Source organism: Panthera onca, chromosome A3 (assembly GCF_046562875.1).
Source record: "Panthera onca isolate mPanOnc1 chromosome A3, mPanOnc1 haplotype 2, whole genome shotgun sequence".
Taxonomy (NCBI): domain Eukaryota; kingdom Metazoa; phylum Chordata; class Mammalia; order Carnivora; family Felidae; genus Panthera; species Panthera onca.
In genome coordinates, this window is record NC_138341.1 from 128,055,877 (window position 1) to 128,075,911 (window position 20,035).

At 51.3% G+C, this 20,035-nt stretch overlaps 1 protein-coding gene across 2 annotated transcripts in view; it reads right to left on the reverse strand.

Annotated features, from left to right (window-relative positions):
• Positions 1-7,153: 7,153 nt before the first annotated feature.
• The window catches only part of PTGIS (prostaglandin I2 synthase), a 37,633-nt gene continuing 24,751 nt past the window's right edge, over positions 7,154-20,035 (reverse strand). Inside the window, exons 7-10 of one of the 2 annotated variants that reach the window (XM_060619907.3) lie at positions 13,251-13,419; positions 12,074-12,255; positions 10,250-10,401; positions 7,154-7,814 (exon numbers count right to left, since the gene is read on the reverse strand). In XM_060619907.3, the coding sequence (XP_060475890.1) occupies positions 7,670-7,814; positions 10,250-10,401; positions 12,074-12,255; positions 13,251-13,419 (648 nt within the window). In that variant the 3' untranslated portion in view covers positions 7,154-7,669. Of the gene's footprint in view, positions 7,815-8,912; positions 9,444-10,249; positions 10,402-12,073; positions 12,256-13,250; positions 13,420-20,035 lie in introns of those variants that run through there. The other variant, XM_060619894.3, reaches the window with a different exon arrangement.

Here is a 20,035-nt window from a genome sequence, read left to right on the forward strand (position 1 = left end):
CCATCTTTTGTCTACCACCTACCCATCAACTCAGCCATTCATTCAACCATCCATATACTATCCAACCATATAGCCACCAGACTATCCAACCACACACTGAGCCATTTATCTACCCACTCATCTATCAGTCCATGTACTCATACACTCACACATCCATCTTTGTTTCTATTCATTCACATATTCTATTCACTACCCATCTTTCCACCCATTCATTCACCCACCAACCATTTATCCAACTGTGCATTTATTTACCCATTCACCCACCCACCCACCCATCTACCCATATACCCAATTACTTACCCACCTACTCACACATCCACCTATCCATACACCCACTCATGCACCTATCCTCCAGCCCAAATATCCATCCATCCTCCACCCACCCACCCACTCACTTGGCCATCCCCACTCATCTACTACCTAACATTTTAAAGTGTTTATTACATGTAATGCTCTCTGCTAAGCCCTGGCTCCCTCTCTGGGAGGAAGTATGGGTACCCCCAGAGGACCACACAGAGGGAGATAGGCAAAGCTGCACATAGTCCATTGAACCCCTTTGTGGCCCGGACTTTGCCAAAGCCAGTCTCCCAGGGTCTGTGGCCAAACAATGATGAAATACAGGGCACGGATGGACTGAGGCACGGGCTTCCAGCAAAGCAATTAAAGGGAAACTAATATCTCTTTCCCGCAGATAGCCTGGGAACTCCAAGATGTGATAGAAAAGGAGCAAGTCAGCAAAAGGAGGAAATCAAAGCTACAGAGATCAGGAGCTAATGAACTGATTCTTGTAAGATAACGTTTCTTTGACATCCAGATCCCCTGTCCTTGGGGACTGAGGTCTCTTACCTGCTTTCCACTGCCCTTGCCCTCCCTTCCCAGTCTTGTCTGCCTCCTCTCTGATTTTCCTCCCCTAGGTGCATCCTTCCTCCAACCCAACCTCTCCCCAGCTACCAGGGTGGACCTTTAAAGGCAGAAGTCTGACCATGTCACTCTGGTCAGACTGACCAAGGTAAAGGTCACCGTCCAAGGTAAAGGACAAACTCTCCCACAATGAGGAAAAGGCCATTTGTTCACTTAGTGCATATTTTCCGAGCACCTACTATGTGTTGAGCTTATGTTGCATGCTGGAAATGCAGGAGCAGTGAAGCCAACCCACCCTCCTGGAGCTCACATTCAAATGGGAGACATAAACAGAGACATTTAAAAATAATCTAACACTGATAATTGCTGAGCAGGAAATGCAAAAAGTATGAAAATGGGAAGGAGGGGGTGGTGATGTTGCAGATGGGTGGTAAATCAGAGTAATCAGTAAGCCATAAAAAAGCAGGGGGAAGGGCATTCCAAGCTAAAGGTAGAAGGGAGAGCAGATACAAAGGCCCTGGGGCAGGAGGGAGGGTTGAAGGAGATGTGAGATGGTGGATGTGGTCAGAGCAGAGTTGGTGAGGGCAAGAGTGGTCCACGATGAAGTAGGAGAGAAAAACAGAATGAGAAAAATCGTGTAGGCGAGGGCTGTGGGGAGGTATTTGGATTTTATGTCACGAGTGTTAAAAAGTTTTAAGCAGGGAGTAGCTGATTTGATTTTTACCTTTAGGATGTAAAAGACTGTTTTTTTAAAGACTTCTGAGATCTCAATTTCTGCTGTGGCAGAGGGAGGGAGAGTGCTGGCCCCTCTGACACACGGTGGGTCCTACATGGCCCCTAAACATCATCCCCCTCCATGGAGATGGGGAGACAACTGATGGCATTTTGGGTTTGGGGAGACAGTTGCCAGAATCGTGGTATTTCTTTCTCACAAAGATGGGGTGCTTCTCCCCCCCCCCCCCAACTTGGGATTGCAGGGCATGGAAACTTGCATTTGACCCTTGCCCTGTCTGCTTTTCCAGCTTTATCACCCACCACTACATCCCCACGTTGCAGGCAAAGACTTTCCAGCCTCTGGCCCAGTAGTAGCTGCTTCCCAAAGATGGCCTCCCATGAGCCTCTTGGTAGGCCCACCTTGCCCAGGTCCAATCCACATTGACTCTGGGCTTGGCCTTGTGACTCATATTTACCAGCAGAACATGACAGAAGTGATGCCATTTCCAAACTTAAGCCCTAAAGAAGGTCTGACAGCACGTACTTCTGTGCCTTTGAGAGCTCAGATACATAAGCCCCGATTCCTTGCTGGAGAGGCCACATGGAGACTGAGAAGCCCTGAAACTACATGAGAAGAGACAGTGACTCAGCCACCTCAACACCTCAGCTGAGCACAGCCTGTCAAGTGTCCCGCCCAAGTCACCATCTGAGATGTTACAGATGTTACCTGCATCTGACTACAGTTACTTGTGAGATCCCAAGTGAGACCAGCAGAAGAACCACCAAGCTAAGCCCCACTCAGCCCATAAAACCATGAGAAATAATAAAACAATTTCATTTTTTAAAGTTTGTTTATTTATTTTGTATGTTTTATTTAATTTCTTTGGTAATCTCTACACCAGATGTGGGGCTCGAACTCATAACCCTGAGATCAAGAGTCACATGTTCTTCCGACTGAGCCAGCCAGGTGGCCCTACAACAGTTTCATTTTAAATCGCTACATTTTGGGGTTGTTAAACAGCAACAGAAAACTGATATACACAGGGCCTTTGTTACACTGTTTCTGTTGCTTGGAAAGGTTCCCCAACTCCAACCATCGTTTTTCCCACATGGCGGGCTCCTAGTCACCTTCCAAAGTCCAGATCCAGTGTCACGTTCCCTGCCTCCTCATGATCCGGATTAGTTTCTTTTCTCTGGGAAACTCTATTGTGAGGCTAACTTAGGATACTCATTTTTCCTGTCTCTTCCACGGGCTGTGAATGACAATATTACCTCATCTAATGCTCACAAAACCCTATGTCATTGTCCTTCATCCCTATTTGACAGGTGAAGAACCTGGACCACAGAGACATGACCCAAATCACCCTGATATGAGGTGGCTCAGCAGAGATTCCCACCCAGGCAGAGCCTGTGCTCTTAACCACTATGGTATGTGGTCCCTAAGTAGAACCTAAACAATGACGACCTTGATTATTCCATTGAACACAAAATCCAGGAGTAGGTGATGCGAGGGTCTGTCACGGCAGCAGCTCAGAGACCTCAGGATTCTTGGTTTTCTCTGAGATTCTCTTATCTTCATGATCACACAATGGCTGCCATGGCCATGGCAGGACAACCCCGAGAGAAGGAGGAAGGAGGAACTTCTCCCACACTTCTGAAGCTCTCCACAGACTTTCCTGATCATCTCATTGGCCTGTACTGGGTCCCATGACAACTGGTAGCCCAATCACTGACTAGAGGGGCCTGATACCTGTATTTGGCTCAGCTCCAGATCCTGATTTGGAGGTTGGACCTATCTTCTCTGAGCACATGGCTCCCTGATATGTGAAGGAAACCAGGGTTCTTTCACAGGGATATTTGGGGTTTGGCCCTTGGCCAACCCATCAGTATTTCTCCACCAGTGGTCAGCCCGCAGAACCCCTGAAATAAAGCCATACAGACAGCCCATTCTTCACAAGGATCCAGATGCCCCAAGGGCTCCCTTCTCAGGTTTGCCTAATGTAGGAACACCTGCCTTGTCTTTCCCAGGCCACGCAGGCCACACTGGGGTCCTCGGGGAGGTCCCAGGGCAAGCGGATAGCCCCCCACCTTCTCCCCCCACTTGGCACCCTCTTCCCCACACACGCAGATGACGGAGTGACCAGAAGGGCCTGGTGATGGCGTAGCTGTGCCTCCACCGCTGGGGTCCCATATCTGCGTGCAAGGGAGAGAAACGTCTGTGTTGAATGTAAACATTTTATGTGCAAAGTGTTGCTGTCTTACTTGAGAGGTCTATCCGAGCCAAGTTCAATCCCACCGAACCTGCCTCCATTCCCCCTCGAGGATGAGGAACCCGATGTGAGGGACATTTGCCTCCAGAAATTATTTTTTACTCAAAGATTTGAGAGGGAAAAAAAACAACCTTCTCTTTTTTATCTTTCCCAGATCTAATTCATTTCCCCGTCTTCTTTATTATATTAAGACAAGTGCATAGATTATGGTGAAGGAGAGAGAACCTCCAGTGAATTTTTAAGAGTTTTTTTTCTGCTTGTCTTACTTCGGGTTGTGAGCCCCCATCTTCTGCCACCGGGAGGATTGCTGATAGAGGGATCCTGACCACGGTCTCAGGAGGCAGAGAGGCCTATGCTCAATTCTTGCGGCTACTAATTAGCCATGTGGCAAGCCCCTTCACCTCTCCAACAGCCAGTTTCTTCATCTACAAAAACGGAGATAATAATATATGCAGGGCAGCTGGAGGTGGGGCTGGATTCTAAAGGCCCTGTCCCAAAGCTGGCACCCAGTAGGTGCTCTGTTCTCTCTTCCCAGAAACCAACCTTGCCATTCCGGACACGGCTGACGCTCCACCTAAATCACACTGAGGCAGTTCGACAAACAAGGATGATTTAATACATTTCAGCACATTTCTGTTCAACAATATTATATGAAAATAGAACTCTTTATTACAACAGCAAGGCATAATAATCACGGCTACTCCCGAAACACGGTGTCTATCAAAAAACAAAAACAAACGGGTGGGGTGTCCCCAGCTCACTGCGAGCAGGGCTGGCTGGTGGCAGAAGACCCTGGGTGGGGCTCAGACACACACCCTGCCCCCTTCACCTGTGACTGTCAAGGAGAAAGTCTCGGGTGATGCTGGCCTGGCTCTAACACCCCTGGACCGCCTCCTTGTCTCATTTTGTAACAGAGAAGAGACAGACCTCGGGCTCTGAGCCTTGGCGACACGGCACGGAGGCCCTCCCACCCCGGCAAATTTATATTTCACAGCCATTTTCTATTTTTGGCAGTGAGAGATACATGTTGTCCGTTACTGGCAGTGATGGAATAACGTTCCCTTTTAAGCAAATTTAAGTGTAAAAAATGAGTCTGTTTCAAGGAGAATATCTGGTAAACAGCAATACAAAATATAGCACACACACACAAAAAATGACAACGGGAAGGAAACACTTCATTAGGTCAACCTAAGAGCATTTAAAAAAATGTTTATTTATCTTGAAAGAGAGAGAGGGAAAGGGAGCGTGTGTGAGTTGGGGAGGGGCAGAGAGCGAGGGGGGGGACAGAGGATCCAAAGCTGGCTCTGCACTGATGCAGGGCTTGAACCCACGACGCGCGAGATCATGACCCGAGCCGAAGTCGGACACTTAACCGACTGAGCCACCCAGGTGCCCCAACCTAAGAGCATTTCTAACATGTGTCCTGCAAGTTTGTGATTCTAAAGAAAATATGAAGAAATACAACGATGTCCGAGTACGTTCCTAACTGACCTGTGGCAAGGAGCGAACACACTCACCTTTCCCTCTTTTCACTGTACCTTATGTTTACATTGATTTCTTTTTAAAGAACGGGAAAAAAGGGGAAAAGAATAAAGATTAAAACAAAGGAGGATTTAAAGCATCATCTCTCAAGCTCTACTCCAATATCTCTGGTACCAGCTGGGGCTACCTGGTGGGAGACCCATCTCTTCCTAATGACTGTGGCTCCAAGGAGGTGCCACCTTGAAAAGCAACTGGCCTTTTGGGGACATGGGTGAGGATCTAGTCCCGGGGACCACGCAGCCCTGATCTGTGGGGAGTCATCGGGGCTTTTCCCCAGCGCACCAGGGCACAGCCCTGCACGAGAGATCTTCCTGCAGCTACTTCTGCCAGCCTTCTTCCTTCCCTTCCAAGCCAGGAGGAGGCAGCTACAGTTGCCATGGAAACCGGCACCATCCTCCCACAGAAGGCTGCCAACCCTGATTTCCTGCGGAGTTAAGAAGCAGGTGGCAGCAGGGGTCACCCAGGCGTGAAGATGGGTTTCCCTGGGGATATCCTGCCTCCTGCCAATCACAGTGTCTGTCTGGGAATCCTGGGGGTGCCTGGAGGCTGAGGGCCAGGGAAGCCCCCAAGCCCCTGGAACGTTTGGAGGCCTCAGGTCCTCTCCTCCCTCTAGCCAGAGCTACGGGGACTGAGCTGTACGTACATGTGTGTGTGTGTGTGTGTCTTGTGCGATGCTAAACAGGACTGTCCCTCCACCACCCGCCTGGAGCCCAAGGAACACAGAGCTACCCACCCAGCATTTGCTACTGGGACACGAATTCTGCCAAATCCTACCAAGTCACGGCACCTCCCTGAGCACCCTTCCTCATCCATAAAGAAGGCATAACCGTCCTCTCTTCACGGAGATGTCGTAAGAAGTAGGAATACTGCATCTACCGCACCTGTCACAGGCATTTAGAGGGTCCTCGGTAAACAGGACCTAATGTTAATAATAATACTTAACATCACAAGAAAGGTTTCCAGGCAGTTTCTCTCTTTGATCTGTCCCCCCCACCCCCGACCACAAAGCTGACGCAAAAGCAAGTTTTCATCCTTGATCTGTTTGTACGAGGGGGGGGTGCACCCAGGTCAGGTGGACCATGGGTCTGAGGACCAATTAGTAGGTTGTTACCACTTCGTACAGTATCACTTCTAAGAGTTGGAAGAGGGCTCTCAAACTGGAATGCCTCCAAGGGCCTGGGGGTACTGGGAATGGAGAAGCAGAAAAATCTCCACCAAGTGGAAACCCAGCGAGCCAGAATGCACGTGCCCTGGATAAGGGAGGTGGCTGTACCTCAGCTCTGGCCAATAGCCGCCCTTGGGAATGTGGGCCCAGTGTGGCCAGGCTGGCCACGTTTTCGAGAGAAGCTGGACACGGTAACAGCTAATGTACTTTTTCGACGTCTGGGCCACACAAAACAGGTCTGCCACTGGAGCGTGCAGGAGCTGGCGGTTCCAGGCTAGGGGTGTAGCAAACCAACACCTCCTTTTCTGACTCCACCAGCCCGGGGAGCCCTGGCTGGTTCCTTCCAACGGGGCCAGCCTGCTGGGGCTGTCTTCCTCATTCCCTACTGGAGTCTGGACACTGGGAAAGCTCTCCCATCTGGAGCCCATACGTCTAGGACAGAGCACAGAGCCCAGTCTTTGGGAGGTGCGCATGTTCTGTGCCTTGAATATTCGCCTTTGGGAAAACCTTCTTGAATTTTCTCAAGCATTGGTGTGAATGGAGAGATTAAGGCAAGTGTGGCAAATGGGGCCCGTGGGTAAGCAGACAATTAAGGGACTCCTTTGGCTTAGGCTAGTTTAATGGTAATTTGGGGACAGAGCCTGTATCAATGGACACATGGCTAGGCCCTGATTGGCCTTTTTATGGCCAGCATCTGCTTTGACAGGCTAAGGCCTGGACCACATCACTGTCGAGGACCTGGCCCCTTGGGGAGCGGGGGCATGGCAGACCAGTCAAGACTCCTCTGCTTCTGCCCTGTGGGTCCCAGCTTTTGTGGATATCAGGAGGTGGGGGGCAGGGCAAGGTGAGTCGGGAGAGAAAGAGACTCCTTTTGAAACTCGACCAGAACAGCAAACCATTCACAGAGCTTCTGGTGTCCCTTTTCCATTCACCCCCTCTCAGCTTCCCTTCGTTCCCCTCCCCTGGACATAGCCTTCCAAGGAAGAATCAGGAAAGTGGTCATGCGGGCACCGTTGAGTGTTCAAAGCTCCTGCACCCAGGGGAAATGCAGACACAGAAAGCCGAGTGATGGGGGGGGGGGGGGGCAGGCTGGGTGGAGGCAAGTGCACGGCAGAGCTCACGGCCGGACGCGGTAACGGACAGGCACGTCGTGTTCCGGCTGCATCAGCCCAAAGCCGTACCTGCTGAGGTCAAACTCGGGGATCTCCACGTCTGGGTTGATCAGCTCCAGGTCAAAGTGCACCAGCACAAGGAACACGAATCTGCAGAGAGATGGTGTTGCAGGTGGAAGAGTTGGGGGTCTCCTCTGGAATAAGGCAGGGGGGCAACGGCTTCCTCCTGAGTCTGACCCCAGCTCTCGCTTTGGGAAAAGCGGGAGGAGAGCAAAAGAGCACAGGTGCTTCCTGCCCAAAGTCCGTGAGCTCGTTCACCCCTGCCAGCCCCTGGGCTAGGAGGCCCGCCGGCCAGTTCTGCTGACAGGCGGTGACCAGAAATGACAAATGTCGATTCCACGCCAAAGACTGCTCAGCCGACACGAGACTGTAGGCATTTCTCTGCCTGATGGCTGCATGTGCCTTGTGTTGGGGTGATGGGGCGGGGAGACAGAAAGAGCTTGGCCCTGAGTCTCTGTGTGGAGGGGAGGGACCCCCAAACCCACAACCTACTTTGTATGAGTAGGAACTACACCTCTGTTGTGACAGGCCAGAGACTTGGGGGTCGCTTATTACAGCAGCAGAGTCTGACTCCTCCTGACTCAGGGACCCTTTCTGACTCTCCTGCCCGCCCCTTGTCCTCTCCCCACCCCTTGTCCCCACGCAACTCCTGGAGCCCTCGCTGTCTGCTCTGGTCAGGGCTGCTGCTAAACCAGAGGCTGCCTTTGTGAGCTTAGGGAAAGGTACCCCGCCCCCAAGGCCTCTTACTGCCGTCTCTGGGGAACCTCCTGACAAGCATACGAGCCGGGGGCAGGGTGTAATCGTGTGCCGGTAAGTGTGGAGGCAGCCCTACCTGATGTGAACTGGCCCCAGCCCACCTGCCTTAGCTCACTTCCTGTGTCAGTGGGGTCAGGACTGGATCTTCCACTGCTCAGTGTCCCTTCACCACCCCCACCGAGACCCAGGTGCCAGTGTGGGACTGAGGACGCTTTAACCTCACTGAATGGAGAGGAGGGAAGGCGAGGACAGAGCCAAGTCCACGCCCCAGGCAGCAGAGCTGGATGAACTCAACTCTGCCTCTTAAGTTTCCTCCCCACCCTGGGCCTCGGTTTCCCTGTCTGGTCAAAGAAGGCCCAAGAGGTGGGATGAGCCCCTCCCAGCTCTGAAGCTGTAGGATGCTAGAGATCAAGTTTGTATCGGGCAGGGAGCTCCCCTCACCAGGTCCATGATCACGGTGGCAAATGATCTGACCTCTAGTCACTATCAGGCTGACCCCTGCCTAGCGGGGGTGCATGGCAGTGAAGGGAGATAAAAATAACAACAAATTAGCTAATTTACTGAAACCCTAGGTGCAAGGCACCGTGCTAAGCATTTAGTATGCATGATCTCTTTTTATCTGTCCAGAAACTTTCCGAGGTAACAACTACAGTCAGTTCCGCTACACTTTTGAACACGTGAGTCTGTTCCAACCTGATGGATACATTGGGACACCAAGGGGGCCTCATGCTAATTCCTCATTTGCTTATGGTTTCGAGTGGGAGAGGCACAAGGAGAAAGCACGTAACACGTGTGAGCCTGTACGACCATCTCTCCCCCGGGTTCTTATCTTGCATGTGTTACTTCACGAGGGTTTTTTTGACTGTCAGATCCCCGGCCCCATTTTTCCCACAATCCCTGTTGATTTTATTGTGTGGCTTCACGGGGGTGTGAGTTTTACGAAAGTGCATGAAGCAGAACTTACTGCCGAGAAAACCAAGACCAAGAGGTTAATGCAACGTGCCCACCCACCTAGCATAACTCTTGCACGTTAGTAATAGTAATGTGAGCAATTGTAATAACGACTAACACTTATTAAATGCCTACAATGAGCCAGGCAGTGGGGTAAGTACTTTGGAAGACCCAGTTCCTAGATTCTGACACCACTGGGGACACAGCAGGATTAGGACCCCCGCCTTGAACAGTTGAGGAAACAGGCACAGAAGGTCATTCAGCTTACGATTACACAGGGCCAGGACAGGACAGGGCAGATGTCATAACCCTGTCTGTGGTCCAGAGGCCAAGGCTCTTGGGATCCAGGGAAGAGAATTTATAAGGCACTCTGGCCCACAGGCGTTGAAATAACCAAGAGGGAACAATGACATTCGGCCAGTTCCTGCTGAGAGGGTTCTGAACACGCACAGCAGCTGTGGATAGCAATGGTCAGCGGCACAGAACGTCCAGTGTTCGGTATTCTGGGAGTTTGGTATTTGGACACCAGGCTTGCAGGGAAGAGCTCATTGCCAGATCTGATGATTTCAAAAGAGATCAGAAATCTGGCTTTTTATGCGTGATCTTCTGATTCTTAAAAAGTTAGCACACATTTTTAAAAACACAAATAAATAGATCTGTGGGCAGGAGAAGGCTCATGGGGCCGTGTGGAGCCTCTGCCCATTCTCCTGGCTGAGAACCCTTGGTCTCCGGAGAGGAGGGCGTGTGCCAACCAGCTGGAGCAGGAGCCTCCCCCTCCAACCCCAGGCCCACACCCCATGCCACCGCCCCACACTCACTGTTTGATGCTGCTGATGGCATAAGCCTTCCCCAGGCACTGGTTGTGCCCAGCGCCCCACGGCATGCTGTAGTGTTTCAGTCGCTTCCCGTCCTTGTAAAAGTCTTTCTTCTCTGACCCATCTGAGTTCAGGAATCGGTTATACTTAAACACCTGAAATAGAAAGGAGGTCCACTTCTGGCTCCACCCCCCACAACACGCATGCGGGGAGAAAACTGTGCGAGGGTGTTCATCGAAGTCTTGTTTACAAGAGGGAAAAACTGAAAGCAACGTAAAGGCCAATCAACAGGGCAGTGGTTAAAAAATTACCACAGCTTAGGGCGCCTGCGTGGCTCAGTCGGTTGAGCATCCAACTTTGGCTCAGGTCACGATCTCACGGTCCGTGAGTTCTAGCCCCGCATCGGGCTCTGTGCTGACAGCTCAGAGCCTGGAGCCTGTTTCAGATTCTGTGTCTCCCTCTCTTGTTCTGCCCCTCCCTGGCTCACGGAGTGAGTGTGTCTCTCTCACTCTCTCAAAAATAAATAAACATAAAAAAAATTTTTTTTAGGGGCGCCTGGGTGGCTCAGTCGGTTGAGTGGCCGACTTCAGCTCAGGTCATGATCTCACGGTCCGTGAGTTCAAGCCCCGTATCGGGCTCTGTGCTGACAGCTCAGAGCCTGGAGCCTGTTTCAGATTCTGTGTCTCCCTCTCTGACCCTCCCCCATTCACGCTCTGTCTCTCTCTGTCTCAAAAATAAATAAACGTTAAAAAAAAAATTTTTTTTTAAATTTTTTTTAATTACCTCAGCTTTTTAGAAAGGTAGGCTTGGTCTGTGTGTGCTCACACAGAAAGGGTTCTTTAGACTGGTTGAGTTAAAAAGGCAAGTTTCAGAATAGCATGTATTGTGTTATCCTGTTCACACACCTATTTATTCATACGTGTGTCAGCGTGGTATGTGTGTCTGTAAAGGCATAAAAATAATTTAAAGGATACACTCCAAACCATTGTTAGGGAACTCTGTATAAGCGGAGGGTAAAGGCAGCAAAGAAAAGTTTTTTACTTTTAAACATATGTGTCTGCATATTTCTACTTTACAAGTATATATTACTTTGGCAGGGTAAAATTTAAAATTATTTTTAGAGGTGCCTGGCTGGCTCAGAAGGTAGAGCATGCAACTCTTGATCTCAGGGTCATGAGTTCGAGCCCCTCACTGGGCATAGAGATTACTTAAACAAAATTATTTTTTAAAAAGAGGATGTCAATTTCCTTTGGTTACATTGTAGGGTAAGGCGAAGACAGTGTCTGAGAACAGGGCTTGGCACAGAGGAGGAGCTGAATGAAAGATGGGCGGAAGGACACGTAAAAGGACCAGGGGATGCAGAGATGGAAGACTGAGTGGGTAGGTGGATGGATGGATGGATGGAAGGAAGGAAGGGTATGTGGATGGATGTACAGCACAGGGCCTGGCTCATGGTAAGCACCCAAATCTGTTAGAAATTATAAAAGTTTGACCCATCTATCTCAAAGTCCGAGGAGAGAGAAAAGTGTTGAGAAGCTGACATAACATTCTGAAAACAGGAAAATTGCTCAGCTATCACTTACAAAGCATTCCATGCATGCCAGGCACTGTGAAGCCCTTTCTTACACGCTCTCCTTTAATTTTCCTGACAACCCAATGAGGCAGGTGCTATCATGAGGTCCATTTCACAGGCGAGAGACACAGAGAGGTGAAGTAATCTGGGCATGGTCACACAGCAAACAAAGAGCAGAGCTGGGCTGCCACTCAGATCCGGCTAGTCCCAAAGCCACTGATTTTTTTCCCCACAGTCCCTGGTATGCAACTTACCTCTGGGTCTGTGTAGATTTCCGGGTCTTTCTGGGGACTCAGGAAGGGAAAGAGGAGGAGGCGGTCTCCACGTCGCAGGCTGAATTCCCGCCCATCTGCCATGGGCATGGCCAGGTCCACCATGACCTCCCGGGTAATGAAGGGCGCAGCAGTGAGCCTGAGGCTCTCACTAAGCACGCTGTCTGCATGGGCAGGTACCAGGAAGGGTCAGCAGCTGTCCTCTCACACACGCAAATGCCACCCCCAGCCCTCATTTTACAGAGGAAGGTGGGCAGGCTCAGAGAGGGTGCATAACTTGCCCCCCATCACACAGAGGAGCCAAAAAAGGCCAACTGATGAGATATGATTACTATGGTCCTCAGATATTGGATGTGAGGGTTCGGGTCTGACTCTAGAAGCTGTGAAGGACTGTGGGAGCCAGGGAGATATCAGGGGAGACTGGGGAGAGCAGGGCCATCAATGTCGGTTGTTTCTGTTTGACCAGCTTACACTCCCCATCTGGAAACAGTTCCCTGATCTTCTTCTGGAGACCACTCCTCTCCCGCTGTCAGAGGTTGGGCTGTTGACTTCACTCCCAATTCCATGGGCTGTGTGTGATTGACCAATCAGAGCATTTCAACCCTCTGAACCTGTCACTGGTTCAAGATGGGCATGTGACTCAAAGAGAGCCAATGAGACACAATCCTGGGACTTTGGGTAGGAACATCTCAGAGAAGCACCCCCTCGTAGGACTGACAGTATGCCCAGTCCTGGACACTAGTCCAGGACTGGTGGCCATCCTGCTGACCTGAGACTGGAGCCAACCCAGCAGGGCAGGGCCCAGAGAGGGACAGACTGAGTCCTAATGATGTTGTTAAAGCACCTGGGTCTACCTGTGCCTGAAGTTAGCTGTCCTCTGGACTTCTGAGTTAATGCCCTCAAAGAAAGTCCTTTGTCTGCTTCAGCCAGTTTAAGTTAGGTGTTTTGCCATTTGCAACCAAAAATCTACAGAGACCATGAGTCCTGGGCAGCTGAGTGAGGGGCACAGAGATACCAGGTCTAAGAAGATAGGAGGTCTTGGGAGACCCTAGGTCAGAGGACACTGATGGACTCTGGATGATGGGACTCCATGTTGGGAAGGGCTTAGGGGGCCCACGATGACCCAGTCTTTGGGGCTAATCTGGAGGGTCTGTCTCACCAAGCACAGGCATGCTGTCCAAAAGCTTCTGGGGGAGGGTGGTCATTTGCGAAACAGTCTGTTCTGTTCTGGAGAGGAGCTGCTCAAGCTCTCCACGGACAGCAGCCAGGGCCTCAGGATTCTTGAGGAGGAAGAGCAGAAGCCAGAAGGCAGCAGGACCCATGTTGCCCTGCAAGGAGAAGGAGCCCCTGTTATACCATCAACAGGGCAAACCTGGGGTGAGAGCTGACTGGCCCGTGCCACAGCCACAGCCCTGGCCAAGGCACAGGGGTCAGTAGGCCTGGGTTCCCATGCCTGCCAAACATCTAGGCATGACTCATATTTATCTTCAGCTCAGGACACGGCCCAAATATGCTCTGGGGCTTTGGTGTAGCCCAATGCCTACACTCAGGGCTATTCTTGGCATCCCTGACCTTGAGCAAAATCCCTGAGCTGAGCTCACACAGGTGATCTTCATAGCTAATCAGCAAAGAAGTGTCAGTAGTAGGAACAAGGTGTATCAGTTAAGATTATTGTTAACATCTAGGACGACCGAATCCTTAGCCCTGGTTCTCCACCCTTCCCTGTATCCGTGCCCCTTGTCACGGACTTTGCTCTGCCTCCCATTTCAGAGGCAGAGTGTATTTCCCCAGCCCCCTGAATCTGGGCTCCGCTGTGTGACTTGTTTTGACCAACAGAATCGATCAGAACTGACCGAGCAGCAGCTCTGAGCACGGGCCTTAAGAGACCTTGTCTGTTTCCACTTGCCCGATGGCTTGCTGGTCCCACGAGGAGGATGAGACACACGTGGGACAGAGCCGGCCGTCCAGCTAAGCCTCGTCCAGAGCGGCTGACTCCCAGCAGACCCACAGATGTGGGAGTTAAATAAATACCCATCAGTGTGTGCCACCAAATTTTTGTGGTTTGTTGTCACACAACAACAGCAACTGATGTAATGCCCGGGTATCTACTTTCAAATATTTGCACATTGTGTGTGTATGTTGCGAAGAAGCGATAATCAACGATGACCATGAAAGCTAGTAATTTCTTGAACAAAAATTATGTAAAAGTTCTCAATAGTTCAGTAATTAGGAAAATGGATAAAATCTCTTGCTCTAGGGGCACCCGGCTGGCTCGGTTGGAGGAGCATGTGACTCTTGATTTCGGGGTTGTGAGTGTGAGCCCCATGTTGGGTATAGAGATTGCCTGAATAAATAAAAAACTACAAAAAATATTTTTAAATTTCTTGTTCCAAGACTTCAGCCTTAGCTGAACACTTTAATATTCAGGTATTTCCTGCAGCTGAAATATGTGTGGGGTACCCCAAAATAAGCTCCAGGCATGGGTGGAATACCAACTAACCTTGATACGGGGGACGACTTTTGGCTGTCATCCCATCTTGATGATAGTCATTAAACGCCGTATTTCCCCAGTAATTCTATTACAGACATAATTGCACACGGACAAAAGGACATTTGCACAAGGATATGGATCACAGTGCTGATGTAACAGCAAAAGATTGGAAGCAAAGCCGGTCTATCAATAGATCAATGAGATAGACGATGATCCCTCCATAGAACGATGATACAGGAAGTCGTCAAAAGGCAGCTGGCTCTGTGTGTACCAATGGGACAGTAGCCAAGATGCCCTGAGGCACAGGGGGACGCAGAACAGGGATTCACTGTGCTCCCATTTGCAGGTTTGAAGAGGGATCCCATGAGGAAGCACAGACCATCTCTACAAGGAGCCTCTGGGACCGAAGCGGGAGGGGCGGGGGGGGGGGGGGGGAGTGGCAGGTACTGATTCTCACTACATATGCCCTTTTACACTGTTTGAATTTTTTTAATGGATGCAGTACTTTTAAGCCAAAGAAAAGTGGGGTGATTTTTATAATGATCTGCAATGACATGGAGAAATGCTTGTGACATGATATTAAGTAAAATTAAAACTTGGATTTTAAAAACTGCATGATCTTGGTGGCTCAGCTGGTTAAGCATCTGACTCTTGATTTCAGCTCAGGTCATGATCTCACGGTTCGTGAGATCGAGCCCCGAATCGGGCTCTGTGCTGACAGTGCAGAGACTGCTTGGGGTTCTCTCTCTCCCTCTCTCCATCTCTGCCCCTTCCCTGCTTGCATGCACTCTCTCTCTCTCTCTCTCTCTCTCAAAAAAAAAAAAAAAAAACAAACCTAAATAACAACAAAAAACTCCATGATCTTAATCACAGAAATGTACAGAAAAAGGCAGAAAACAAATGGACCAAAGCATCAATGATGGTGAAACAGATTTTCTGGGGTTTTTTTTTCTTTAGCTGCTGTGAATTCAGCACCAAGGAAGTGCCATTGTTCCCTCATTCAATTCTCCCTTCAAGCAGGTACCATTATCACCCATTTCACTGAAAAGGCCAACTAAGCACTCCCCAGTCCCAGCGCACAGCAGGAGTTCAATGGTATTTGTGGAAGAAACCTCTATGTCCAAGGCAGCCTGGGAGGTGGGCTGGCAGAACCCTGGACTGGACCAGGCAGAGTTGGGTTTACAACCCAGCTCCCCGCTTTCTGTGACTCTGGACAAGTCACTTCCCACTCTGGGTCTCAAAACCTCCATCCTGGTTAAGTGGGGGTAACATAAGCCATCTCCGCCTGCTGGGCACAGAGTAGGTGCTCAGAAGTGGTCTTCCCTCCCAGCACCCCTCCTCTCCTCCCCTACCCCGTTTGAGAACAAGGTGGGGCCTTGGACTCTGAGATTTCCTCTGGCACCTCAGGTCCTACAGAGACAAGCAAGGTCACTTGCTGTCCATCACTTAAACAGCCAGGGGGCTGTAGGTGATAAATAATTCAGCCTTGGGTGAAGCCAGGGCCAAGGCCATTTTGTCTTGCCTGGACAGTCTGATGGGGGCCACCGCTCATTAATCACAAAGAATGAGGGGAGCATGAGGCTGCTCAGCGATCTCTGCCTTCCAGAAAAAACCGTGGCAAGTTAGGGAGGCGGCAAAGACTGCCTTCCACCCACTGCACAGACATGTGAGTGTGCACGTGTATGTGATCACACCTCTACAAGAGATCTTGAACTCACTACCCTGGAAGTCGAGCTGTCTCCCATAGGGCCCCGCCTCCATTTACCCAGGAGAATGCTTCCCGTCTAGCCTCATTCCCCACCCCCGCAGACAAAGTCCATTCACCCAGGAGCGCCTGTCCTCTGCTCTACCTTTCCTGTGAATGGCAGCAGCTGACCTCCAGGGGGCGCTCAAAGTGCACCGGACACCGCACTGGGATCCTGTGCTCCACTTTGTGGCCACCTCACCACACAGCCAGGAGGAGTGGGGGACACGTGCACCCTGCCTGCCCTGCTTCCACTCCCTTGCCTGTGGATAGCAGCACCCCATTTTCCTTCGAAGAAGTACGTCCTACTCCACTCTGGGCATCTGGGGCTGAGCCACACCCTCCAGACCTCAGGTGTGGCCTCGCTACCCGGGCTGGGCCACTCGGTGATATACTCAGAGGGGACGTGTGACTCGGGCTGGGCCAATGAGCCTCAGACCTGGGATTTGTGGGAGAATCCATGGGAAGGAGAAGCCCTCCTCCACGGGGGGGCTGCCCAGCTGCCAGGAGCTGCTGGCACCCTTCGCGGCCACCCTCTGGGGCAGCCCGTCTGGGCCTGGAGCCACCAGAGAAGAAAGCAGAGCTGAGGGATGGGAGGTCACAGGTGATATCTCTTTTCATTTTTTGTGATTAAAAAAAAAATCTGTTGTTTTTAGGGTCGACACGGTCGCCCCTCCCCCCGCCTAATGCCTCAGAGCTGGGAGGGAAGCCTGGGCCGCCGTGGGCCTGCCAGGCAGGGCTTCGTGAACGCCTCGCTCTGCCCACCTCACCCCTTCAGAGCCAGCCCCTTCCCTGACCTGGGCGGCCCTCTAGCCCCCGGGGGCTGGAGCCTCCGGTCTCCACTCTGATCTGACGATAGCAGCCAAACTACCATCTGGCCACCTCTCAGAACTTTCTGCAGCTGGCCTCTGGGTGGCCCCCTCCCGGTTCCCCTCCCACAGCCCCCGGACCACTCCTCCTCGGTTTTCATGCAGACTCCTCTCCGCCTTCCTGATCCCCACAGCTGGAGAGGCCAGGTGGGTGCCCTCTCCATCCCCCTGAGCCCCTGAGGTCTCCAGACCAGTGGCTGCCCAAACCACCACCACACCAACACCTCCCAAGGGCACATCTCCCTCCTGGACCTCAGCCCTGAATTCCATATTCTTCTTCACTCCAGCTGTGTCCCCCACCCCCTACCCAGTTCTCGGTTTCAAACTCACACACCCAAAACCAACCCTCTGATTCTCTCCCCGCACGCCTGCCCCGTTCACCATCTCGCTCATCAGTTAACAGCATCTTTGTCCTTCCTGTTGCTCAGGCCAAAACCTGGAGACATCGCTGTTGGTACCTTCTCTCAATGTCCCGTCCAACAGCAAATCCTGTTGGCTCTACCCAGAAATGTGTCCAGAATGCACTCACTCCCTCTCTTGGCCTTGGCACCTGCCCTGGTCCATCACCATCCTCTCTTGCCTGGACATTGCAGTGGCCTCATCTCTGGTCTCCCTGCCTCCACATCCCCCCCCCCTACAGCCGATTCTCAGTGATGTAGCCAGAATAATCCCTCTAAAGCAGATGGCAGGCTGTGTTGCTCCTCTGTTCAGAGTCCCCAAAGACTGCAGAGTCCCCAAAGAATTCCTTTCTCAGAGGAAAAGCCAAAGTCCTCCCCAAAGCCCACAGGGCCCCGCTGCCTCTCTATCACATCACCCTGATCCCCACCTCAGGGCCTTTGCACTTGCTGTGCCCCTGTTTGGATGCCCTCATCCTATGTATCTATATGGCTCCCTCCCTCACTTTATATTCTGCTCAGATGTCACCTTCCTGGTGAGGGCTTCCTTGGCCACCCTACATAAAGTAGCCCTCCCCACCCCCTCCCCCACTTTATCGGTTCTCTACAGAACTTGACTATGTTTACCTTGGCTATATTTCATACGCTGACTTGTTTACCAAGTGTCTTCTCCCAGAATGTCAGCTCCGTAAGGGCAGGGGCCTTTGGTCTGCTCACTGCTGTATCCCCGGCTTCTAGAATGGTGCCCAGCACACAGTGGCCATTCACTAAATAATTGTTGAACACGTCTAGTGAGCTCTAGTCACCTGCCCGGTACAATTACAGGTTTGCCATCATCGCTTTCTCCCATCCTCACCACAGTGCCTTGAGGACGGACTGACTGCCACCTTCACTTTACAGCTGAGTAAACTGAGGCACCAAGAACATAAGTGACTGGTTTGCCAGGGAGTGGCAAAGTCAGGATTCAAATCCAGGCAGGTGGGTCACAGAGCCTGTGCCCAACACCACGGGGCTTCTCAGCATCTTGGCCTTGCTCTTAAGACTCGAGCCCTCGGGCCGCCTGGGTGGCTCAGTCCGTTGAGCGTCCGACTTCGGCCCAGGTCATGATCTCATGGCCCGTGAGTTCGAGCCCCGTGTCGGCCTCTGTGCTGACAGCTCGGAGCCTGGAGGAGCCTGGATGAGCCTGGATGGAGCCTGCTTCGGATTCTGTGTCCCTCTCTCTCTCCACCCCACCCCTGCTTGTACTCTGTCTCTCCCTGTCTTTCAAAAATGAATAAACATTAAAAAAATAAAAAAAATAAAAAGACTCAAGCTCTCGAAGCATCTTGTCACCTGCCTGAATTCTGCACACTGTCAACAACGCAGAGTCAGAGGATGTCCTGTCCCCAAGCCCTGCTCAGTTCTCCTGGCCCCACCAAAGGCTGTTCCCCAGACTCTCTGCCACTCAAGCCCCCAAGCCAGCATCTAGTTCTGCTGACAGAGGTCATTCTGCAAGGGATTCTGGGGGCGGTTGGGAGCTCCAAGTCTCTACCCATAAATATGTTATTAAGCACTAATGGGGCCCCAACTGCTGATTAAACCCAGCCCTTGCCCCTTGCCAGCCTTTGCCTGCAAGGACAGTTAATGGCTCTGAGAGAAAACTAAAAATAAGCTGCAAGTCGATGGGAAGGGAATTACCCAGAAATGTCAGTCTGTGCAGCTGTCACTGCTGAGGAGGGGCCAAGAGAAGGTGCAGGGCTCTGGGGTCCAGGAGAGGACAGGAACCAGGCCTCGAGAGGTAGCATCCTCAGCCCTGCTTTCTCTCACCCCAGTATCTGGTCCATTACCATACCCACTGGCGCTGGCTTCTCTGTTTCCAGAATTTCCTCATCACCTCCATGGCCACCACCTGGTCCTACCGCCACTGTCTCATCGGTGTCCTTACTTCTGCCTTTGCTCCTGAGATCCTTTCTCTGCTCTGCTTAGAACATTCCCAGGGCTCCCACCTCAGCCACAGAAAAACCCCAAATTCTTATTTACTGGGACCCACATGCCATCCATGGTCTCTTCCCTCATTCCTACCCCTCCTCACTCTGCTTCAGCCACACTCAACTCCTTCCTAGTGTCCAAACACTGGGTATGATGCAACCCCAGGGCCTTTGCACTTTCTGTTTCCCCTACTCGGAATGCTCTATTCCCACATCTCTCCCAAGCCCCCAACTTCAGCTCTTTCTTATCAGCCGAACCTCTCCTTCTCAGAGAGTCCTCCTCAACCACCTTGATGACAACAGACCCCCAGGATCTCTCTATTCCTGACTCCATTTTACATCCTGTATATATCCACATCTAAATTCACCCTGTACAGGGTGCCTGGGTGGCTCAGTTGGTTAAGCGTCTGATTCTTGATTTTGACTCAGGTCATGATCTCACCAGTCTCCTTGTTGACAGCACAGAGCCTGCTTGGGA